We start from the raw sequence: 26,549 nt of genomic DNA, 5'->3' as shown, positions 1-26,549 counted from the left end.
TTAATCAAGACCATTCAGCCTGTAGGTTGTAGAGCCAGGATTCAACCCGAGTCTGACTGATCCCAGATCCCAGGCTCCTAACGATTATATTATAGTCAAATCCAATAAGCTCTTAGCAGGTATCTGAATGTCTTTTCACCTCTTCCAATTTATTTCAAACAATACTATTTCTCATGTTAACCCCTGCTCAGTAAGCTGTCAAGTTGGGCCGCCTACCATCTCCCTGATGTATTTTACATTTTCTAATCTCAGAGTATTTGAAGATGCTGTTTCCTTCCCCCCGTAGCTCTGCATTTTGAAATCCTACTCAATTGAGACCTTTCTCAAACACTATCATGTTCTTCAAGGTTTTCTTGGTCCCCCAACTTTGAAGCCCCATAACACTTCATTGAATAATTTGACCAACTCCTACTCTTCTTTATAGGCTAGAAGCTCCTTGAGGACGTGAACACATCTTATTCAACTCTAGAGTTCATGCTGCAGAACCTTGCGTAGGATCAGATGACAACTGCTTGAATGGAATTTCACTAAGCAGGGAAAAATACTGTAGAGAGAAGCAGAAATGGAGACTATATTTTAGCGAGGATTCCATCTTAAGTCACAAGAACTATGTTATTTGGAGAATCCATAAAATGCAGCGGCGTTTTGACTTCTGCATAATTATTTAAATTCCAAAACATAACTCCTGCACTTTGGTTTAGGTAGACAAATCATTCTGAAATCATCCTTCAATTTCTGCTACTTATCCACAAATAGCTGCTATAATATTCATTCTTCCTTAAGTACCTTGGTTAATTAAGCATGGAATCATTTGAATCTAATAGCCAAAGGGAATAAAATAATATATCAGTTAAATGAGGTTCATCTAAGATTTCAAACGAAAATTCTTGCATGATTTATGATATTAAATAATTTGACATCTGAAGGTATGAATTTTTCACTTCCTAAGAAGATAAACAGTAAAGGAGTGGGAGCCACATGTTATTTGCAAAGGCAGTCAGGGATTGGTAAATATGGTGGTCCTGGACCACACTAAGCTCAGCGCCTACTCAGGGAGCATCCACACGAGCGCGTATGTGGAACATTTTTCCCCCCTCAGCGAAAGCAGTATTCCTAAGTGAAGGTCACATCGGCGTGGCAAACATGGCTGGCTACGTTAGGATCTCAGTCATGCCAGGCAGCAGCAACTTGCTTGCTTGAAATATAGTTAATCCCACTTGCAGAGGCCGGCATTTAATAGCAGGTGAACTTGGCAGGTAGAAATTATAAATACATTTGAAATTCTCTCAGCTCGCTTTACCCGCCAGGGGTTGCTGTGATTTTCAGGATAATTTAAAGATAAGCCAGCAGGTCAGAACATGAAACATTAAAGAGGTTAACAAAGGAATGGGACCATGTTTTTTCCTCCCCAGTAAAGGAAAGAAGACATACACACACGTGCGTGTGTGTGCACACCTACATGACAAACAACACAGTCTCGCTCGCTTGCGCGCACGCTCTTTCTCTCTGAAGCTCTCAAAAAAAAAAAAAAAAAAGGTATGACATCAATCGAAAACCTTTAGTTTTTCATGATCTTTCCTAAACTGACAGTCTGCATAAGAACCCAAGAATTTGGGGGGCCAGGGATGGGAGAGAAGTCGTAGCATGTGTCTGTCACGGAAAACAGCAAACAAAGCGCTGATTATGAGCACAGTGCTCACTCATTTCAAGTGCAGACGCAGACACTTTCACCTTGGGATTCTATTACCAACACTAACCTCAAAGCCCCTGTTGCAAAAACGTTCCTTATGTGAACACCTCTTTAATAAACTCTCACCCAGTTAGGGGGTGAAGACTTCAAAGGGTCTTCCAGCTTGGGATTCTGGAAAGATTGCCTTTGAAACACAGTTCCTTTGGTAAAGATACTAGAAAGAGCTTAAATAGTTGTGATGCTAGTACATGAATTCCTCTCATTTGATGTGCAGCCCGGCCGGCCGCAGATGCAATGAAGGTTGGCTAAATGCGCTGCTACATTTGTGATACTAACCAATTGCTTGGGAGGAAGGACGTGGAAAGAATTCAGCAGAGTCCTCCCGTGGCAGGTCAGGAGACATAACCAGGAAATGGGTGCTCAGGCCTTAGGAATGACAGAGGGTCACATCCGAGAGAGACCATCCTATATTGGGACTTCCTGTATAACTGCTGACCACATGCTCCCTTGGCTCTAAGTGTTAAGACTTTACAAGGAGCTAAGATAGCGAGGAAGTAAGGAAGACTGAACTGTCGGAAACTAGGCAGAGCAGCGCCGTTAAGAGGGGATCCAGCTCCTGAAACAGCAAGGCTGGAGAGAAGGGAGAGGATGGTTTCTTAGAACAGGAAAACAATAAACACGGTTTGTTTTCTTCAAAGGAGATAGAACAAGACAAAGGCAGGAAGTGCTGTCCTTCCTTCATCCTGCCAGATTTTCAATGGAAGTCAAGTGTGTGCATCAGTCATGATAAGGGAGAAGAGACCAAAGTGGTAACACCTTCGGTTTTTTTGAAAGAAAAATACAGAGATGTGTCACATAGCACACTGTTCTTCATTCTGTTCTTTCAAATAGTCCTGTGCATGTCACACTATGAAGTGATTCACAGTGAAATAGTGCCGTGCGTGCCTAACATGACCTCTCTTTAAACTTCCTGTATGGTTCTTGCCACGTAGTGCTCAAGGAAGGCATTTGGGCTGGACAAAGAAGACAATTCCATATTTCTTCAAAACAAGGATTCTGGGTCCACATTACTTCGGTGCTTATAATCTGCAAAGGCTTTGCTTTGCTGTGGTTACAAAGAATATTCCACATATTTAGATAATTAGAAGTCGAATGTTTTTAAAGAGTCTAGACTGTTTGCCAGAGAATTCTAGGAGAAGAGATACTAACCACATGCCTTCCAAATTTGGTATAAAACTAAAAACAATGAGACCAAATAATTTATTTGCACTCATAATCTCACAGTTGCACAATTAATTTAATATGTTCCCTGGGGGGCTTGGCCTATGATGTCACTTTTTGGGATAGAAATCAAACTTCACTAAATTCTATTACATGAGAGTGAACTAATACAGGCTGCCTGACTTATGGATTTAGTTTCAAACCAAAAAAACTTTTTTTCCTTTATTTTGTAATTCAGTATTTTGGACACCAGTATGTATTTTTAAATGATAATTAAAAAATCAATGTTCAAAATAATGGTTAGTCCCAGGTAAGCCTGATTAGATCTATTTTCCCCACAAGGGATCTAAAGTGTAGTATTGTGCTTTTATTGTGTTTAACACTACAGAAGTGACAAGGTACTAGAATAATTACAGCTGGCATATATTGAGGACTTAAAATTGGCCAGGAACTACGCCAAGAGATTTGCATGTATGATCTCTTTTAATCTTCACAACAATCTTATGATAAAGATGGGGCAAGTGAGTCTTAGAATGATTTTGTGAGCTGCTTGAGATCACACTGGAACACTGAATAATGTGGAGCTTCCAGAGTTGAACTCCAGAGACGATGCACGACGTGTTAAGAAACCCACACCTCTAGGTCCCGAGCAGTGCAGGACCATCAACAGGTTACTCCACCACACTGAACCTCTGTTTTCTCATCTGCAAAGTAGATTTGGACATACTGATTCTTTCAGCCCCTTTACTCTGAAAATGCTATTTTTATATTCATTAACTTCCAGCTGCAATTATCTGTGATTGAGAATGCATTCAGAGTTTTAACCGGGGTAAGGTCACATCCTTCCCCCCCCTTACCTGGGGGAGAGAGAAAGCTTCTAGAATGATTTGCTGTGAAGTTAAGAATTCTAGAAGACACAGAGAAAGGGGTAAAAGGAACTATTAGATGGGAAACTGAGGGAACAAGTTCTCAGCTGGAGCTCTGTTATTAGGCTCTTTTGCTGTCTGGAATGTTTCTTTCTCTCTTTTTTTTAAAGATTTTATTTATTTGAGAGAGAGAACACATGAAAGAGAGAGAAAGAGAGAGAGAGAGAGAGAGAGCATGCACAAGTGGGGTGGAGGGGCAGAGGGAAAAACAAACTTCCTGATGAGCAGGGAGCCCCACACAGCAGCTCCATCCCAGGACCCTGGAATCATGACCTGAGGTGAAGGCAGACACTTAACTGACTTAGCCATCCAGGCACCCATGGAATATTTCTCTTTCTATTCAGGGTTTCACTCATAGTTCAACAGAATACACAGTCAAAACTTCTTTCTTTCTTCTCCAATCCCTGACACAAGCACATAGACCCACCAAAGTTTTCTAAGAGTTTTATCTCGAGCAACCGAAGAGTTGGACAAGAAGTGAAAGGCTTCCTGTTATATGTACATGCTGCCTCTTTCTAATTGTTTCTTCTCACTGTGACCCTTGTAGAGAAAGACCTAGGCCTTTGGATAAATAAAGGATTGAAAGAAAAATCCATCCGTGTTTTAGAAAAAAATCTGGACTTTAAGTTTCTGCAGCATTTCTTTTTAGGAAGAGTAAGGAGCTTAAGTGAGCAAATGAGATGGAAATTCAAGATTCTGCCCTCCCAAATGGCTGGCAATGGAGGAGCCAACTAGAGGAAAACAGGCGGGGAGTACAGTCTTTACAGCTCACACCACCCAATTTTCTTTCCTTCCCTGTTTTACTGCAGATCTTCCCAGAACATTCAATAGGGCAAGGGGAAAAATGGACAAGATGATGGGAAGAAGGAAGGACCGGAAATGTGGTGGGAAGAGGGTCCTTTGGTCAGTACTAAGGAGCATCAATAAATGAGAGGTCTTTCAGGAAGGTTGTATATTCAAACGTGAATATAAACATAGATAACAGAATATTAGGCTTAGAGTAGATATCTTAGAATTTATTTATCTAGTCTTATCACCTTACCAATAGGAGAATTTTTTTTCTAGAGCACCTCTGACAGATGGTGAGGCTGGCTCTGTTCCAATATTCTAAGTTGCCTGTTTTCTTCTTGGACAGCTCCAATAGTTAGAAACAACTGTAACTTGCAACATTATCACTTCCAAATATTTGTTCTGGTACCAGCGCAAGGAGGGCAGGAAATGAGTCTTAATTATTTTTGTATCCCCAGAACCTCCAATTTAGTGCACAACATGTACTTAGTAAGTTATTAGTCAGATTAATACATAAGTACGCTAATGGACAGAAACTACCCGAAGAAATGTATTAATAAGTTTACTTCTCTAATCCATACAAAAACTCCTTACGTATTTGATAGCAATAAAAATGTGTCCTAAACTTTCTCTTTTTCAAGCTAACTACAGTTTTCTTAACTAACCCTCACTGGTTCTGATGATCTAACTCTGAGAGGTAATTAAAAATCCTTTTTTACCACATCTACTCCTTTTTGTTATTGGCCATAAAAGTCCTTTGAATTTTTCTATAGCCTTCTTAAATACATGTCAATAATAAAATAATAGGTGTTCATTATTTTAAAAATGAGAAAATTAAAATGTCTCCTAATCCCAACATTCTGGGTATATCTTTTGCCGGTTCTTTGGGGATTTTTGTTTTTTGTTTTTTAAAGATATTTTAATGTAGTCTGATCATGCTGCATATATCATTTATACACTACTTTCTTCTTAAGGCACTCTGAACGTTTTCTCGTGTTATTATCAGTTCATCACCAAGACCATTTTAAGTAACTATTATCTTTCATTGGAGAGCTATCTAGTTATTTATCTAACCAATACCTTATGATTGTACAGCGCCCAATAGATCACTACAATAAATAGGACTTGAGAAAAAAAATCAATGTACATGAATTTTTTCCACATCTATGATGATCAGTTTAGGACAGATTACTAGGAGTATAGTTAGTAGGTCAAAGAACATACATTTTAACAAGACTTTTGAAACTCTCTTCCTCAGGATACCTTTCCTGGCCCTCATGATTAGGTTAAATTCCCTTGTGACATGTGCCTATAGCATCCTGCAGTTCTTTTTCATCACCTTCATCACCACTTTGAAGACTTGGTCCTATTTTATTTCCTTTTAGACTGCAAACTGCATTAAGGTGGTGCACAACCATTTTTGCGGACTGTGTTTTGCATAAAGCTAACATACAGCACAACACTCAAAGTATATTTTATTTAGTTGAATATTGTTAAATTGCTTCCTTAAAAGGGTGTTTGAATTTGTATCCTGGAAGCACTGTTAGCACATGTCCAACTCACTGCATTAATATCATAAAGCCATGACACCCCCAAATGGGACCAAAAAAAAACTCTTAGTGTGATTCAATTCTTGTTACAAATGAAACCTGTGACTTAGAACTCATCTCTCAGCTACTATGAATTCACTGGGTATGTTAAACTCTGCATTGAAGATTCAGTGAGACTATGACCTGAACATTACCAGCTCTCGGGGAAGAAAAGTTCCTTCTTGACGGGCGATGACCAGCGATGCTGTCTCTCCTTGCTTGGTGCTCCTCAGCATGGCCACAAGCTCTTCCTGAGTTCGCCCAGTGACATCTCTGCCATTCACCTAACGGGTGCCATCATATGGACAGATTACAACACTCTCCATCTCCTTCTATGCTAGACAGTTTCTGAAAGTAAGTAGCAAATGGGCCCCTACAATGAATATAGCTCTGAAAAGATGAAAACTGAACACATGGACCCAAACCAACAGTGTTCAAAGGACCAGTATTACACTGGCCATCATTTTTATGGTACTAGATCATTTAAGATAGTCAGGAATTCGTATGAGCAGCTTCTCCTAAGACAGCACATTTTTACAAGGGGGCATCAAACTGACAGCAGAGAATAATTCCTCAACTAGGAAAGAGGTGGATTTCAGATGCTAAACTGGCACCATTTTCTGCCTAATACCAAAAAATAAAAAATAAAATAAAATAAAATAAAATAAAATAAAATAAAAGGACCATGATTACATGGCAAATTACTTTGGCAGCAAAAGTCTTCTGTTATAATGAAACAGTGTTCATCATGTTCAGATAGTCGCCCAGTCATCACAGATTATCAGACATTGTAATCTGGAGCTATAGTAGTCATTTGATACATCTTCTTTCATAATCCAGAACTATAAAAAAATCTATAGTGTTGCCTCCATGCCATGAGAAAGTTAATAGAACCAGCCAGTTTCAACAAGGACGATTTCTTGAAAGGTAAGTTGAGACTATGTATTTAGCTAAGAAGACAATGCTACCGAACAAAAATGCATGGGGGAAAAAGCCTCTCGCTTTGGGTAGTTCCGAACACTTCTTTATAGGGATAGATCACCCTGAGACAGGCTGGCCCATCCCTAGGAGAAGTTTAAAGAAACTGTTACCAGAGTTTGGCTATCACTTTGAAATTCTTAGCCCTAACTGCAATTATGATGAATTCCCAGATTTGATCCAAATTTCCCAGGGACCCTAAGAGGCAGAAGTAAGAGAAAACAGGGAAAAGTTTGCAGTGTTACTTGTCCTTCTATCACTGACCTAAGGGGGACTAAGAAGATGCTTCCTATTAACTAACGTTTTTTTTTTTTTAATATAATTAAAGTCCTTATCTTGTCTATAAGTGATAATTTTCAATACATTACATTCAAAATATAAATATTAACATATTTATTTTAACACCAAGGATATTTTATTGAAGATATTAATTCCAATTCTTACCTCCAAAATTCTGTCCCCTGATTGTAGGCGGCCATCTTTTATTGCTGCTCCCTTTGGTAAAATGTTTTTTACAAAAATGGGACCAGGCCCATGTATGGAAGAGTCTCTGGTAACCACAGTGAAACCCAGTCCTTCAGGGCCTAGTGTGTGAGACCAGGAAAATGCATGGTCACCTTAAGCAGAAACCTTCCAGTAAAATCTACTTAATTTAGACTAATGTAGAATAAGTAAAATATTTACATTCCAGCAAATATTTTAAATTCACTTCAGTTGTTCTGGTTGCAAATACAGATTATAGTTCCTGACAGGCCATGATGGTTTCAAAGTGAATTTAGGGCCCAATGCAGATGTGTAACACTTTCGTCTACTGAGGCCCCAGAAGAAATGCCACATGTTACCCATAAACTCAGGAGATTGATTTCTCGGTAAACCGTGAGCAGCCAAAGGCCATCTGACATGAGTTTTGTCAGGCGCTCACTCAGCTAGCCACCCTGCAGCTCCCCTCACCTGGGCCTCGATTCCTCCCGTGCTGCACGCCCCTGCTCCCGCCCTCACCCTTGCTGTCCCATTCTCTTGCATCTCAATCTCTCTCTCTCTCTGAGTACGTGGTTTTCACTTTATCTGAAGGTATGCTCAAATATCTCTGCCCTAAAGAATCCTTACTTCAATCTTACTTCTTCAGTCTTCCACCACCAATGACCTACCCATGATCACGTCCACTAATTTTTCCTCTTCTGATCTGTCCCTTTCTCTAGCTTTGACACTTCTCACCAATTGTTCTCTTGAAATTAATGGCCCTCTTGAAATTAATGGCCCCCTCTTTGGTTTTCATGTCTCTATTTTCTGCTTATTTTCCTACCTCTCTGATCACATCACATCTACCACTGTCTCCTACCCACTGTTCTCCCAGATGAACAAAGATATTCCCCAAGGATCTGCCATGGAACAATTTGTTCTCTAGAGTCTCTGCCTTGGCCAGCTCCTGGCTCCAACTGCCATCTCCCTGTGGATGACACCGAAATCTCTTTGGCCCTAATCTCTCTATGGTGTCTGTTCCCTCAATAGGACCATGCACACACTTTCACCAGCATTTTCAAACGTCACTATGAATTTCCTTCTCCAATTCAGATCCTGGTCATTTCACATATACTCATCTACTAAAAATTCTCATTTTTAGTAATGGTATCTCCACTAACAAGCCATCTGCAATTCCTTGTTCTCTGCCCTCCTTTATCCAGTCAGCAGGCAAGGCATACACACATATTATATTTAGATAGATTCAATGTATCCTTTACTGATCCTTTGTTGTTTGATCTCTTTTCTGGTGTACCTTTTTGCTGTCAGATTAATCTTCCCAAAGTATAGCTGTGATGGCATATTCTTTATTTTTTCATTCAAGGCTTTCTGATGCATTCTTAAGGTTACCTTCTGCGTCTGATTTATCTATCCTCAAAGCACTCAAACCCATGTCTAATACATAGCTGGATAATTTGTACAAAAATGTAACTGATACATTTATATAAAAAGCCTAGGGGCACCTGGGTGGCTCAGTTGGTTAAGTGGCCAGCTCTTGGCTTCAGCTTGGGTCATGATCTCAGGGACCTGGGATTGAGCCCTTGGGTCAGGCTCCACGCTCAGTGGGGAGTCTGCTTGTAGATTCTCTCTCTCCCTCTTCCTCTTCCCCTCTCCTTGCTCATGCATGAACCTGCACATGCTCACTTACTCTCTCTCTTCAATCAATCAGTCAGTCAATCAATCTTAAAAAAAAAAAAAGGCTAATTGCTAAGCACACAGGTGAATTTGTGCCTCCTGGTCAATACAGTTTCTTCTCAGGACAGAATTCTTAAGGGGCACAAAATTCTGACGAAAGGATCTTTCAGAATAACCACTTTGCCCTAATTAAAGGTGCATGTTATTGTTTTTTTATATATGTTAATAAATATTTTAAAACTACCTTGTGATCATTAAATTCTGTATTAATTCAGACAAAAATTTGAGCTCTCAGTTTCTTTTAAATTAAGTCTTGAAAATCACATCAGATTGCAGAAGGGTGCAGTGGGGGAAGGGATTATCAGGAGGTTAGAAATAAATAAAAGCACTGAAGTACACGAAGCCTTATGTATATAACATTGCATAAATATGCATGTATGCACATGTCCTAGTCTCATTGATCTGGGTTTGAAATGCACAGAAAATTGGGAAAGATGAAGACAAGGTTATGCATGCTTTTGAAATTAAGTATGTTTTGAAAAGTTGTTTGCAATGTTGAATTAGTGAAATTTCAATTATATAATTATATATAATAATTATCAATTATAATTATCACATGTTTGCTTTTTGAGGACTAAATGTTTTGCTGGTATAAAACTGGCTTAGAGAACCAGAAACATATATGCCCTTTTTAGACCTGACCTACGGGGTGCTACAAAAATCACTAATCTTGCTCAAAATAGGGTTCAACTGCATCTCTGTGCTTCTTAACTACTGTGTTTCCCTCAAGTTTGCAACAGCTCTTTCCATTTCCCAACATGTCTTTATCATTTTTTTTTGTTTCAAATAATCTATACTCTCCAGCAGAAAAGAATAAGAAAGTAGCAAAATTTCAAGAGATTTAAGTTACCTGCTTAAATCTATTCTTTGATACAATTAAATGAAGGGAGAATTAACAAAATTAGCCTTAATGCATTTCTCTTAACCAATTTTACATGTTACAATAATAGAATGCTATTAAGCATAATTTAATAATTACCTTTCTTTAGGTCAATCTTAATTTTCTTTGCATTCTTCTTGCTGCCAAACCCCATGAGAGGGGAGAGTGAGGGAGAGGATGGCTTTCTACCCAGTCTCGGTATCCGGGGGCTCTTGCTTTGCTGCAGAGAGGTCAAAGCATCCTCTTCAGGACTACCTGTTCCTGTGAGATTTATAGTTTTTATTCCTGATATCCCATGGACAGGAGGCGGCAGCTTTGTTCTCAAAGGACCATCATTGTTACCAAAAATGTTCAGTGGTCCAATGACTGATTTTTCATACTGTTCACGGTTTTGAGGTGGAAGCACATGGAGGAGCACGCTGGGAGATTTCATCGCCTGGCGGAAGACATCTTGAGCCCTTCAAAGAGAGTTAGTGAATATGTAACAATACCACGTTCTAGCATGCCACCCAAAGCACCCCGCATCGTGGCAACGGGAGCACACAGCGGCATAAGCATCGGAGAAACTGTCCCTGTTACCACCAGGATGACTGCAAACTAAAATCTAATCACCACTTGAGACTTGCCCACCAGGCACCCTGACACTGGGTTACACATGCATTAGTAACGTGCGCAATTCTCCAGTTGAATCTTTTAAACAACTTCCTCAATCCTCTCATTTTGTCTTTAGTAAGCACAATTCACCCTTACTTTGCAAAACAAGGAAACTGAGGCTCAGAGTGATTAGATAACTCATCCAATGACCCACAGTTTTTTAAAGTATATCTGAAAATCCATCCAGAAGCCATTGCTAAAGTAAGTATGAAAGCAAACTTTAATTTTAGACGGAAAAAATACTTTTGTAGTATTGATCAGAATATCAGTTAGTTCCCTTTTAGGACTCTGTTCTAAAGTACAGGTCCTCTCTAAAATGGGTTGTGTTCCAGAATTTCAATTCTGACACAAACACTTCCTTGTGAAGATATTTGGTGTATCGGCTATGCCCAAAGTCATAGTGAATTAACAATCCAATAGGTACCCTGTTATTCTATTTTAGAGTACCTGTATTTTTTACTTTTTTTTGTCTTAGCACTTGGTGTTTTTCCTCAGATTTCCTACTACCATTTCTCTCCTTCGTCCTTACACCTCAGGACTATGTAAAACAACTACCTTTCCCAGCCTTTCTTGCCAATGAGATTTACATAGAAGGGTTACAAGAAAGTTGGGAGCCAGAAAGTTCTTTCTTCTCCCATTTCTCCAAACTCAGAACCCCAGCAGCTATCTGGTGACCGTGACACAGCTTAGAGAGAGTAGCCACTTAGTAAGGATGCAAAGCAGAGAGAGGGAAGACGTCCCATTTGCTGATTCTTGTGGAACTGCCACACCAGCTCTGGATTGCCGCCTCCACACTTATTTGTCCTTGGGGGGGGGAATATTAAGCTTGTTTAAGGTGTCTTTATTTCAGGTCCGTCAGTAGCAGCCACATCAAATAATGAATCCTAATTCCAGCTACTATCTGACACACCCTGCCCCCCACTCCTAACCTTACTGAATGAAGTGCTTACTCTCCATGTTGGGAGGGGAGGAGGGGAGAAGATCGCACAGAGGCAGCCCAACTCCCCTGACCAGTTCCCTGATTGGGAGTCAGTTTCTACTCCACACTGCCTTCGTCCTGAATTTTTATGAGCCTCAGTTTCCATCTTGCATACCTAGCAAGTCCTTGTAAAAAGTACAGTGGTATTGTTATTTGAAGAAATGGACTTCTCAGTTTTCATTTCTTTCCACACTTAAGCAGCCAGTGCCCACAGCCCTTCTCACCCACAACCATTCCCCCTCCCCCCCCCCCCGCCCACAACCAAAGACACAAATATCAACAGAGAATGGTTACAGAGAATATATATGTTGAGTTTGGTCAGAAACGAGAGTAGCTGGTGGTCATCACTAAGGAGTATTACTTAGTATTTATTCCCTTGTTCCAGAGCCCCACTGCAATGCCAACATACATTAAAAAAATATGCACCAGACTGCTGCATACTCTAATTCTTAGCTATAAGAACCTATTCCCATAACATCTGCACATGCAGAAAAATGATTACTTGAGGGAGAATATTTTAACTTTTTTTTCATTTGTTTCTATTACTCAGTGAGTCCTCACAGGCATCTCTCACAGACATTTAGTTTAAGGAAGGCTGCTGACACAAAGCTAGTTAATTAATAAGCTGAACTAACAGTCTGTGAAAAGAGTCGTTAAATACCAGTCTAACTGACCCATAGCCCAAGCAAAGCAAGCCCTCTACGGATGACACAACGAGGCGGGAGGGCCTGCTGTGTTCTCCAGCTTCCTATTCTCGGGGCCACAGGGACATGTGCAGGCCACCTTTGCAGATGCTAACACAGGACTTGCCTTTGGAAATGGATGTCTTGGGGTCATTCAAAGGGGACCGACCAGAAATTCTACCAACAGTTTTGATCGTCAAGAGCTCAGTAATGATTATAAGTATGCCAGGAATCAATACAGTAAATAAAACAATGAAAAACAAATGCTTACTGAGCAAAGGTTTTGTCTACAAGGTCCACGTTGTTGATTTTCACAATACATTCATTTTCATGAAATAGTCCCTCCCGCTTGGACCTGCTATTTTCTTCAATGCCGCGGATGAAGAGTCCTAGAATCCTAAATGCAAAATTCAGGTTGAAACAGAATTAATAATAACATGCTAATTTTTTCTCCACTCACAACTATTCAGCAATAAGTACTGGTTTCTATTTACAAAAGAAATTATGCTTTATATTCAGGCAACTGTTTGTTGTTTAAATCCTTAGTAAAAAAAAAAAAAAAAAAAAATCCACTGAAAGAGAAAAAGGCCCTCAAGACAGACACACACCAACACCGACCCAGAGCACGCTAAGCCAGGCCTCCTTTGCCATGCCTGCGGTATTCTTAGAAAAGGCCGCCACAGCTCAGTGGAGTTGAGGACGCAGAGGCTTCTGGATTGGAAAAGGGCGTCAGGCTGATTGTAACAGGTGTGAGTGAGTGCTCAGACAACCTGAAGCTTAACAATGGAAGAGGATTAGAAGTTCACTGGAGTGTTTTGCAGTCTTACTACCTGTTCCAGTAATTTGCATTTTAAGAAGCAAATACAGCACAGGTCACATTGCTCAGTTTAAAAGGCAGTTTAGGGGCGCCTGGGTGGCTCAGTCGTTAAAGCATCTGCCTTCAGCTCAGGTCATGATCCTTGGGTCATAGGATCGAGCCCTGCATCAGGCTCCCTGCTCAGTGCGAAGCCCGCTTCTCCCTCTTCCACTCCCCCTGCTTGTGTTCCCTCTCTCGCTGTCTCTCTTTCTGTCAAATAAATAAATAAAATCTTAAATAAATAAATAAATAAATAAATAAATAAATAAATAAAAGGCAGTTCAGTCCTGTTTGTTGGTGCCCCTGCATCAGGTACACGTGGGGCATTTCCAGTGCTCAGGATGGAGGAATGGGAGGTCTGGGGAGAAGTGGGATGTAAACTGGAGCCGAAGAATGAGTAGGATCTGGATAGGAGGAGAGAGAGAATACACACGGGGGCAGGCTGAACTCTGTGTGTTTTTGTGGGGAGCTCACACTGGCTGGGAGGCCAGAGCCACACAGAGGGGTCTTGAACAGGTGCCGGACTTGATCTAATCAGACTAGAGCAGCACAGCCACCGCTCACTGCTTCGGAGCAAGACAGTGACATGATGGGGGCAGCGCACTGGGAAGACTTGCCTGCAATTTCAACCGGTAAGAGTCAGCAGTCAGAGAGGAGAGCGGGGGCTCCCGGTGCTTTGCGGCTGCCGCTGAGAGTCAGGAGGGGAGGGGCTGAGAAAAAAGGCAGGAGCAAGACTACAGCAATAATGAAACGCGTGGTGCGTGCGCGTGACCCTGCTGCATTTTAGTAGGACCTACACCAAAAACTTGAAGAAATCGAACCTGTATATATTCTAGCTATTTCTCATATGAGAGATATCCCTTCCTCTTGTGGCATGTCAGGGTCCTGGCTGTGTCCCCGGAATAAGACAGAGATGTCCTCCAAGAGGAACCTGCTGGGCGTGGGAGAAACAGCCACCTCTTGTCCCTCATCCTCTTGTTTTTGTTTTGTCATTCTTTTTTGCATGCGGGCCTCCTACGTTATCCCACAGTCCCTTTGTATTAAATCTCCCATCGGAATAAAATACGAGGACATTTTATAGGTGAATCACAGGGTCAGCCACGGAGAGAGGGCAGTCTCTAATGAAAGTGGAGGAGAAAACCGTCTCCCTGTTTGGAGCTGCCGCACAGTAGGGCCTCTGCCTCCAGGGCCCCCGTTCACTGAATGAGCTCCCGCCATCTGAAGATGGCAAGAGGAGGGGCACATGCGGCGGTCTCCAGGTCTCTACTCCAACGAATACAGTGTACTGATGCAGGAGAGACTGAGTCACGCCACCGATGGTAGGGAAGGCCCAGGGTCAGAGGCACGGGTGTGTGGGGCAGTGTTGCCCTGCCTTTCCTCTAAGAGGTTAGTACATTGATCATATTCTGTGTGGAAGAGAAAAGGGGCCAAAGTTACTCTTTGATAAAGGATCTGAGATTCAAATTAATATTTTTGAGATACCAATCCTACCTTAATCTCGTAACGTAATATTGAATATCGAGCTATTTGACATGCAAAAGAAGAAGAGGAGGAAAAAGAAGAAATAGAACAAAATAGTGTTTCCTTCCTAAATTAAACAACTCTCTAATAGTTCGCATTTTGGATTTTTTTGTTATGGTGGATTCACAATAACACGACCCATTAGGAGGCTCACATGTGGTTATAAACTAGTTGATGTAAGCGATATTTTTTTAACAAGCATTCAAGTCTTCCTTTAATTTAATTCAGTACATCATCAGTCATGTAATGTTACTCCCTAGGATTTAATTTCACATTTTGGGAGATGAATTAATTCTTTCAGGCCACTGGGTTGCAATTTAGCTGGCATATTACAGCTGGAGTATGCTATGTGAACCTCACTGATCTAAATAACCTAACTTTCCATGAAAAATTTATTGACAGAATAAGCTCAACTGCAAAACCCATGTGTCAGAGGTAATTTTGGTAAAATGTAAAACTGACTGATTTTATTAGTTTGGTCCCTGGCAACAAACCGCTCCTGCCTTCTCTATTCCATTGAAGGGATGGATTCTCTCCAGTTTGATTTCATCCAGACCAGTATGAGAAGGCTCAGAAAAGAATCTCTCATTATCCTCTCTGCCCCCAGACTGGTGGGCTGTGGTCGTGGTCTCCTCTGGGACCAAGGCTCTCAGGACTTGAAGATTAATGCTGTTGAGGAGTTATAGGCTCAGAGGAACCAGTTAATTTGCATTAATGAGCAGTGATAAAGGTGGCTGAAACCCACTGCCCCATAGAATAAGAGGAGTGACGACTGCTTCTTTTTCTTCTTATAATCATGTAGACACTAACCCACCCACTCCTTGCCCCCTTCTGCTCCTCCCACTGTATCCCAGGCCTTGGCCATTCTCCCAGCTTCGCATTTTTATCTAAACATCTCTCCTTACAGCATGTGTCATGCCTCATCCATCCCTTCCTTCTTCTCTGTCATATTTAGCTGTCTTTACTAGGAAACTAAGGTGCATTATGCTATCTTCATTGAAAAACAATTAGATTTCATTTTTTTTTAATTCTAAAATAAAAGTACCTTAATTTTTTTTTAAGTCAATGAAATAAAATTGCTTTTTACTTGCAGGAACTCAGGTTTTTGTGTATTTGTTTTGTTTCTTACTGTACAAGCCAAGGGGCCTCCATACAAGTGGCATTTGACACCTTATGCTGTCGTACCTAATGAATCCACTGAGGCCTTATCTCGTACAGCAGCCACTATATTGTACTCAGGGTGTTCTAACTGAGATTACATTTCCTAGTCAACAACAGGTGTGGCAGTATTTTTCTAAAAGGAAAAAAAAATGTGTATATATATATATATATATATATACACACACACACACACACATATAAAGAAATTGGAGGCAAAGTCAATTACAGTAGCCTTAGTAAAGAATTAAATGTAAATTCTAATTTAAAATAATGACACAAACAATAAACGGAAGGAAATTAAGAACTAAGTATACCACTATGACCTTAACTCACCCCCCGCCCCAAGCCCCCATGCTCACACACTGAAACCATATGGCGTTATGAAGTCAGACACTTGTCTGACATGCTCGATACTCAGTTGCATCTAAACACATGGGTTGAGTTAAGTGTGCTGTTTCAGCCTGTACTCATTACTTCTAAACTTTTATTGGCTCATGTCTCCACTTCCATATTATTTTTATGTTTTTTAATTAAATTTCCTTTCTATAATACTAATGGATAGCAAAAAAAAAATTATACAACTATTTCATCAAGTTACTAAACAGTTGACCATGAACTTATAAAAGTTCATTTCTGAACCAGGCTTTTTTTTGGTTTAGCCATAATATTAATAATACTGATAATTTACACATTCATATGTTGTGTGCTTTACAAGGAGTTTTCACATTTTTTATGTCATTTAATCCCCACAACCTTGATGTGAGGTAGGTATTCACAAGAGGCAAGTTTAGGGGACTTGCTCAAAGTTATAAAAGAGAACACTGAGATTCAAATCCAATTGTTCTGAATCCAAGTCTAACATTTTTTCTATTCTTCAAGGCTTCTGCTAGAAATCAGAACCAGGAAGGAAAAGAGAAGAAATCAATACATCTTAGTGTGTTTCTCTCATTTGATGTAAGAGAAGGTGATTTCTGGTCTACAGGGTCAACCTGTTTTCCGAACTATTGAAAATGAAGTATGGCGACTGTCACATTGTACACTTCCTCGTGTTTTGGAAATTGGGATGATCTTGTGTTCTATTCGGCTTCATTAAACTAAAGGGCCCGGTAATTTAACTGCTCTGGTATTTCACAAAGCTCTATCAGGACACTTCTGCCAAAAGCCATTAGAATTTCTCATGACAACTGGGTAAATACTCTTCCTGTCCATCAAAAACAACCTCACTTGTCCTGTGCCATAACCCATAACATTTATAAACACGCTTATTAACACATACAGGAAATGAAACAATAAGAGCCACTGGCTTTTCGGTTCATTTCTTTTTAGAGAACATTCATTCCAGCAAGAGCTTGGCATCAGATGTTATTTGCAAAAAGAGGTGATGACTTTGCAATTACAGGTAGCAGATGGCTACCTGCTGAAAATGATGCCAACCAAAATATCATGACTAAATCTGCTCTTCCCGCTCTGCGGCAGACTGAACTGAATAAATATTCTGAACCAGTAAATTAATACTATATAACCTTTGGGAAATTTTTGCTCTAGAAAGAGCAATGGAGTAAGGGGGATTGGCTCTGGATTTTGTATGACCTTGGGAAAAAAAAACAAAAACAAAAACAGTGGACTTTTCTGGACTTTGCTCTTTTAAGCTAAAATAAGGCATTCTGCCTGCAATTTTCAGTGATGTGTTTAATATAAGAAAAATTAATTTAGCAAATTAATTAAAATCATATCATGAGTGAGAAACTGATTTTAAGAAAAGCCCTTTCCTTTAAGATAGTCCTTGTCAGTATCAATCTAGTGCTAAGGGTAATCATCTTATTGAATAGTGACACAATATCCAATACTAGTTTTGTAAAGTTGTTATAATAGGACTAATATTAACTCTCAGGCACACACTTTAATTTCCAACAGTAAAACAAGTTTTATATCCAGTTAGGTGAACATGAATTTCAAGAAATGTTGACATCTAGGGGCGCCTGGGTGGCACAGCGGTTAAGTGTCTGCCTTCGGCTCAGGGCGTGATCCCAGCGTTATGGGATTCGAGCCCCACATCAGGCTCCTCCACTATGAGCCTGCTTCTTCCTCTCCCACTCCCCCTGCTTGTGTTCCCTCTCTCGCTGGCTGTCTCTATCTCTGTCGAATAAATAAATAAAATCTTTAAAAAAAAAAAAAAGAAAAAGAAATGTTGACATCTAAATTACCATTTGCCACTGTGGATTTAGCAATAAAATGTCTTCAAAATTTCAAAAGGAGGTGGTACACTGTTTTTAATTGATTACGCTTTATTTCAGAAAAAAAGCACAATGGCATTTTATTTTACTATTATAGTTAAAATCATGAAAACATATAGCTTCTGATACAGCTACTTATAGTGCCAGAATATTTATTATCCTAAGTCTCATACACCTGAGCAGAATCAGGAAATATCCATTGGGATTACCATATTCACTTTTTGAAGTGTATTGTGGAACATTAAAAAATTCAGTTGTAGTATTTGTCTAACAGTATGTTAAAATCCTTCTCAAGAATTCTGTTTACGACATGTCACTGACAAGAACACTTTAAGAAATATTTCAGGGGTGCCTGGGTGGCTCAGTCAGTTAAGTATCCAACTCTTGATTTTGGCTCAGATCATGATCTCAGGGTCATGAGATTGAGCCCCAGGTCTTGGTTCCCACTCAATGGGGGTCTGTGTCCTCTTTCTCCTCCTCCCCGCCACCCCGCTTGTTCTCTTTCTCAAATAAATGAATAAATCTTTTTTTAAATAAGAAAATACTTCATAAGTAACTGTAAATGCAGAAATTGTGATCGATACTTTTGCTTTTCCACTGTATCTTAGAAGTCAATGACTTTGTTTCTAACACTCAAGTGGCCAACAGAAAGAAGTATATATTGAGGTGTCTGTCTGAATAACAGAGATACACATTGAATCCTCTTCTGAAACATGTTTGGGAAAATGAGCTGAAGTCAAGTTTTTCATTAGCATGAGCTTCTGATATAAAAAAACATCTTACCTTCCACTCAGAGATGAAAAGAAGGGTACTACATGTATTCCCAAGGGGCCTCCTTCCCCAGAAATCTCCACTGTTCTTGTCATATCACTGTGGCAGAAAAAAGTAAGAGCACAGGTAAGTCTCTACTTAAAAAAAAAAAAAGAGAGACAGAGAAAGCAGCACGTTAAAAAGCAAAACAAAACAAAACAAAAAACCTTAAGATTATATCAACTACTGTAAATTCAACGGCAGAGATGAAATCAAATGAGTACATGATTTGCTGGTATGTTCATAAGATCCAGGAAATAAAATGTTTAAAAGACTGATTTCTTTTTTTTTTTTCCCTAGAAGGGAAACAAATGGAAATAATGACCCACAAAAATAACTTCCTACTAAACTTAATCTGCATAAATCAACATATTTAAAAGGATATACACAAAAATGAAATTTCTCCCCATTGAGACACACTTGACAATTACTGTGCAGATGATAAAATACATGGAACTAAGCTTATCTATGCTTAAGCATAAAGTAGGCTTCCATTGCAGGACAGGAAAATTGAAATAAAATACGTATTTATTAGAAAAAGCACAGAATTACATTTTACAACAGTGAAGCCACAGTCGGTAACACATATGGGCATGTTCGGAGCATTAGAAATCAGAACATAGACTTGCCTTTCAATAAGGCATCAGATGTATTCAATGGAACAATTCTAAATTTTCACCTCCTATTTTTTTTAGAGGTAGAAAAAGAAGTTGTAAAGCCTGGAGAAAATGTATTACAGAAAGAAATAGAAAGCCTGACCTGCCTAACCTACTCCAGATTAAGGAAAGGATGAGCTAGAAACATTAATGGATAGTGTGTATGACTGAAATATATAAGATATTGGGAAACTTTGAGTAATAAAGAGTGGAACTAACAAGTTTTTATAAAGATGAAAAATAATAACCGTGAACAATTATTGGCTCCTTTAATCCCACAGAGAGAAAATAAAATTGCCAGAGGAAAAATGATAAAGTTGAAGCAAGCATCCCTGTTATGGAAATTGTAAGCAGGTCTCTATTGTTTCCTATTTACATGAAAATGACCTGAAACTGGATGTCAAATTAAGAGCTACAGCTGCTACAAATGCTTTTCTGTTCCAAATTGAAAACGGTGAAATTTCGGCTCCTTACTAGAAAGTTGAGAACAGCATAAGAAGGCAAAATGCCTGATGAATTCACTCTGCATGTAGTACTCTCTGAATTATCAGAAATCTAAAATAAATACATTAAATATATTCTCATCCGTGGACGAGGCTGATTTTTAATGTGTTTTCATTGCAAACTTATTGTCATTAAGAACTGTAAAAAAGAGCATGGCAGTTTCTAATGTTTGTGGACTATGATGGAATTTCAAACCTGATAATAAATTTCAAATGAGTTTTGCTCAGATATTGCTGATATATTTAAAACTTGTTCAGTCAAGCAGGTTATATCAGAGGCCTGGGGTAAAAGTCAGAAATAAAACAAATCTTAGAATGATAATATCATGGGATAAAATAGATTCTTCTTGATACTTTCTGTGTGAGAATACAAATATTATATGAATATATATTCATATAATATTCATATATATTCATATATGTATATGTGAATATATATTCATATAATATATGTATATATGTGAATATATATTCATATAATATTCATATATATATATATGAAATACTACATATAGGTATGCATTATACAACTTTAATATAAACTGCCTGATGGGCAGGGAAAGTTGTGTATAAAAAGTAATAATTTTCATATAATAACAGATTTATAGTGCATTCGTAGGTATTTGAGAAAGACTAAACCCAAAGCATTAACATTCTAGTTACAGTACTGTTTTAAAGACTTCTAAAAACAAAGATGAAAATCTTGTTTAATCATTAAAACTTTATTATCTCTACCTTTATAATGTATTTTTATAGTTTTACACTTACAGCATAACACAAAACTTTCCTAATAAGTGTATTAAATATCCACATGCTGATAGATAACACTCATATGTATTATACTTTTAGTACAGAGTTCAAGATTTCAGCTTAAGAATTTTTGGGATGGCTTTATGGAATTTTTCTGGGTCTCTTTTGCAAATGTTTCTTTACCCAACTCAAAACCTTTCTTGTAAAACATAATAAATTCTATGGATTATACTGATACATACTCTTTAAGAACTACCAATCTCTTATTTTTACACTCACTTAATAAAGTACATCTTATAATTTGTTACAGCAATCTATCTTGTTTCAAATCACTACAACCATTTTTGGGGATGGAGTTTAAAGGTTTGTTTATACTTTATAAGATTCTCTTTTTTGAGACCTCAGAATAAACTCTTCTGCTATCTTTATACATATTCTTTGGCTAGAAAGGCAGGTGATGGATGCTAAATTACTATCATAAAAATATTATCCCAGAAAAAAAGCATAAAAGATTTTGATTTTGTAGACTGTAATACATAAGCAGTTATAGAGAATTAAATCTATTTAATATAGACAAATATTACAAATTTTATACAGGCTATGTTTTACCATGCTCTTTTTAAAATTTTATCCATTATTATGAGATGGAAAGAAAAGCTTTTGAAAAAGGAAGCCTCATAGACTGTGTATTTTTACTTAATTTCAAAGGAGGGGGAACATTTGCATTCCACATACCTGATGGAATTCTGTAGAAATCTCTGTATATATACCCTTCGTGAAAGATAAACACAGCAAGTAGGGCTGGACACAATTATTTGAATACTTATCTCATAAAGTGAGATTTTACTAAGATGTGGAAATACACTATTAATGCCATTTGTTTAGTCCAAGTGCAGAGTAGGGTTCAGGGACCAGTGAGCAGGATATGTACACATTAATTTATGTTTTGGAGGCAGACTGAGAATGGAAAATTTAGAGAATGAGGTGGAGAGGATATTCTAACAGTGGAAAGAAAAGGGGATCCGCAGCTACTTGTGAAAAACAGACAAAAAATGAAATGCGGGGTAAAGGGAAAATACTTTAATTACACAAAGAAAAGCCGAAAGTTTCACTAAGATCAAAACAGCTGACTTTCATACAACGAAAACCAAAGCGGACAATCACAGAACATTAGGTCCAACAGCATTAATCAAGCTAAATGTCCTAAGATTCAACTGACAACGCTGATTCACATAATTCCCGGGACCGGCTGCTATGTATCTAAGATTTTAGGACAAAACTCGGGGTGAAGGTACAGAATAAAAGGTTAAAAGTGAGCCTGTCCTGAACAGTGACTCTATAGAAACTCCATGGCCAGGGGCTGCATTTGGTTCCATTCAGAAAAAAACACATGAAGCCTGAGGGCAGAATATAAGAGCGGCAGAGGGTTCCAGGTCCAATTCCTCACGTGAGGCAAACGGACAGCAGTTTTAACATTGAGATTATCAAACTCGGTCACAGGCTACTCATTTAGGTTAAGGGACAGACAGGGCTCAGGGCAGGTTGGGAGGCATCTCTTGTTTCGGAAGAAAATCATGATTAACTTAGGAAATTAGAGAGACAGTGTATCTTAATGGTGGCTTTGAGTCAGATATCTGAGTAAATCATTTAAACGAAGACCAAAAGTATTAGTTTCCTTATTTGGACAATGGAGAAATTAAGATAAATTCCTAATAGAACTGTTGGTTTAAAAACAATTAGAGGACATAACATGTACGTCATACACACAGTATCTGGTGTATACAAGAGGTTCGATAACTATCAGCTATTAGGATGATTATTAGAACTTTTTGAGGGAAAGAGTTTATGGATTGAAAGGAAATTATCTCAGACTTTCCATTTTTTTCTCAACTGATTTCCTCAGCGAGACTTTAAAAAATATCCTCAAGTACTGGAGGGTTGAGGAACATGATTTCTTCATGGTGAGACTGTTGCCATAGAGCAGATGATGGGTGATAAATGGATAGAAGGTGTTAGCCGGGGCTCTTCAGGCACTAATGCGCAGGTCTGTCATATGGAACAGTGTGAGAGACAGACCGACGAGAGACCTCCCAGAAGAGTCTGTTGATGGCATGGAAGTATGCCTGATCGTGATGTTTTGTTGATGCAAATATACTGAGTAAAAACCTGTTGTTGATGGTGGTAGGAGTCATTTAATATACCTGAATTCAATGTGTATTAATTGAGTAGTTCCAATGAGGAAGTTCTGCAAGGAAAACACAGAGGCCAATGTCTGAGGAGTTCACAATCTAGGGGGCAGGTTAAGACAGGTAACAGAGAATAATACCAAGCAATGGAATGGTAGTAGTAACTGTAGTATTTTTTCAATGATTATAAGCAATTATTTGGGAGGCAGGGTGTTAATAGCCTTCTAGCACTATACCACGTACTCTTACCAGAAGTATAAAGTAAACATATCAGACCCATTTTACAGATAAGTAAACCATGCCTAGAGAGGTAAAATAATTTGTCAAACCTTACACCATTTCTCCAAGGTAGAGTCAGGACTCACACTGGAATTTATTGTATCCTAGAGCAGGAGTTTTAAGCTACTTTCACGAGTTTCAAAGTCGAGGCACTTCCTGATGAGGCTCAGAGGAAATGAGTACAGGATCAGGAAGGGAAGCTGGGATCGGGAAAAACTTCCTGAAGGAGGATTTTAGATGGAAGTGAGAAGGGCAAATGGATCTTCAATCAGAAAAAGTAGGCAAGGGGGCATACGGAGAAAAGAACAAAGTCTGCACCGAGAGACTGAACCAGGATGCTTTGTGGGTACAGAGAATGGCTGTGATATTAAAGAAGGTAGCGAGCAGGGAGAAAGGAAGGGAAAGATGGGGGTGTATTTCGAAGAGTAGGTTGAACCATCAGCTTGAGATCAAACCTCAGAGTGATATGTCAAATTCCACGCAGGAAAAAAAAAAAAAAGCACACTTAGTTTTTGTAGAAAATGGAGTCATTAAAGGTGTTGGCACTAAGGAGTGGGGTGATAAATGCTGCGGTTTAGAAATATTTATCTGGCAGTGATAGCTGGGATCGATTAGAAAAGACTAAGACAAGATAGAGACTGATCCCTGAGACAGGAATTAGTAAATTATTGCAATAATTGGAGAGGTAATAGGGCTAGAGCAATAATTACAGGAATAAAGCATGAATACCTGGGGAAAGGTTTATGGGATTTTTTTTTTTTTGACATGGACTCTCCCAATAGTTTGCTAAATGAATGGATATCAAAGGCAAAAAAGGATAAAACTTCATGGCCGTTTTAAGCGTGGGAGAAGAGGTAAGTCCGGAGGAGGCTAATTTGGAGATGTGTCAAGGAATAGGCTGAGGTCAGGAATGAAGTTGAACTTGGGGGTGAGGTGAAGGTCTTTTGCATGTATTGCTTGCTGTTGAAATAGAAGCTTTAGAGTGACTAGGTGACTCAGTCACTTAAGCATCTAATCTTGATTCCAGCTTAAGTCATGATGATCTCAGAGTTGTGAGATCAAGCCCCTCATGGGGCTCCATGCTGGGAGTAGAGCCTCCTTAAGATTATCTTTCTCCCTCTACCCCTCCTGTTGCCCTACTCCCTTTCAAGAAAGAAAGGAAAGGAAAGGAAAAAAGGAAGGAAGGAAGGAAGGAAGGAAGGAAGGAAGGAAGGAAGGAAGGAAGGAAGAAAGAGAAAGAAAGAAAGAAAGAAAGAAAGAAAGAAAGAAAGAAAGAAAGAAAGAAAGAAAGAAAGAAAAGCTTAAAGTGTAGTTAAAAAATAAAAATAAAAAAACACCCAATAGAAACCTCTTGCTTCATCATCTTAAGATCAAGGTAAATTGAGTAGTGCTTCATAAGCGCTTCATAAGAGATGTATATTGTAAGAATATTTGGAGAACCCCCTCTTATGGTTATTTTTCTTTAAATAAAAAAGTGTTAATACTGGGTAAGCAGCTAATAGGTATGCTTATGATTTATGGAGCAATGCGTGTTAACCATTCCCTGATCAAATATGCTGCTAGTATGTTCCAAGACCCATATGACATGTCGGGAATCCTTCAGAGGATTCATAGTCTTATATGGCAGAATGACAGAAGAAGCTGTGGTGTGTGTGCTAATCACAACTGCAGTAGCAACTAATACTTATCCAACCGTTCATTTAGTATTGTGCTAAGCACATCTGCCTGTGATAAATCTCATTTAATCTTCACAATAATCTGTGTGATCATGATACCCATTTTCCATACTAAAAAAATTAAAGAGGTTAAATAATTAGTCTAAGGTTACATAGGTAGTGTTCAAACCCAGGATTTAACAAAATTCAATTGGAATGAAGGAATGGTTTGTTGAATGCTGTGGTTTAAGAAATTTTTATCTAGCAGTGAGTGATACATGAGATCAATTAGGATAATGAGATCGGTATTTAAGAGAAGAGACAGTAGGTTACTACAATAGTCTGAGTGGTAATGAAGGCTTGAGCAATGACTATGGGGATTTAAATATAGGAATAGGTTCAAAACATTTTGAGATGGACCCTGGAAATAATCTGCTGAGCTTCTATGCCACCTACATTGAAGTGAGTCCTAAGTGCTATTCTTGGGCCAACCTCTGTGGGATAGCACGCCCTCCTTGCCCCAGGAGAATGATGGCCACGTAACTCAGCTCTAAGTGGCTTCCTAATTCCTCTTCCTTTGTTTCTTCATCACCCCGTGACAGCTAGAACCCAAGTGTTTTCCTGGAATTGTGATCACCAAGCTTCCTGCTGCTAGCTGTGCACGCCATACTGTGAAGACCCTTCTCATCCTCCCCGTACCTGAGAGCTTGCAAGTGCTGGGAGTCCGCACTTACTCTACTTTCTGAACTTGGCCCCAACCTGATTTCAGCTAATTTTTCCAAACTGGTGCTCACCACGTGAAGTTCCTTAGCATGACATCAAACACCAAGGACTAAGGGAAGGTGTACACAACAGGAAACATGGGAGTCGAAGGATTTGGAGACAAGAGTAGTGGATGCAGACTGGTTTTCTACAAGTTACTTAATTGCTCTGAATTGCAATTCGTTAGCCCATTAAATGTGATGATAAAACTCTTGCAAAAATTATACATGTATACACATATATTTTAATTAAAGGATTTTTTTTAACTCCTATACTTCATTCCTTTCAATTCTTTGTACCTGGAGAAAGTATAGTTAATTCGTTCATGTAGCCATAAATCAAACGATGGTTCACTCTGTGACATCTCTCCACATAACATTTAGCCAAGATGCTAGCAAACTTTTCAAAAAGCTAACACTGAAAAAAATGAAATTAAAGGCAAACAGAAGAAGGGTATTATATTCATTATGCCTACCTCCAAAAACGATCTTATCAAGCTTCTAAAAAGATAGTGCCCAGGAGATATTCTCTACCAAATTTTTAATATTGTGCATCTCATTCATCAAAGCAATA

General features: G+C 38.9%; 1 protein-coding gene across 7 annotated transcripts in view; it reads right to left on the bottom strand.

The window, feature by feature from the left end:
- Window positions 1–26,549, bottom strand: part of PARD3B (par-3 family cell polarity regulator beta) — a 980,939-nt gene that overhangs the window by 433,663 nt on the left and 520,727 nt on the right. For all 7 annotated transcript variants that reach the window (XM_044381230.3, XM_026492130.4, XM_057304240.1 and 4 more), the window contains 5 exons: window positions 19,159–19,245; window positions 12,875–13,000; window positions 10,387–10,745; window positions 7,638–7,777; window positions 6,371–6,499 (listed from right to left, as the gene is read on the bottom strand). In XM_044381230.3, coding sequence (XP_044237165.2) covers window positions 6,371–6,499; window positions 7,638–7,777; window positions 10,387–10,745; window positions 12,875–13,000; window positions 19,159–19,245 — 841 coding nt within the window. The remainder of the gene's footprint in view (window positions 1–6,370; window positions 6,500–7,637; window positions 7,778–10,386; window positions 10,746–12,874; window positions 13,001–19,158; window positions 19,246–26,549) is intronic.

Source organism: Ursus arctos, unplaced genomic scaffold (genome assembly GCF_023065955.2).
Source record: "Ursus arctos isolate Adak ecotype North America unplaced genomic scaffold, UrsArc2.0 scaffold_1, whole genome shotgun sequence".
NCBI classification, from domain to species: domain Eukaryota; kingdom Metazoa; phylum Chordata; class Mammalia; order Carnivora; family Ursidae; genus Ursus; species Ursus arctos.
This window is presented reverse-complemented; position numbering and strand designations above follow the sequence as displayed.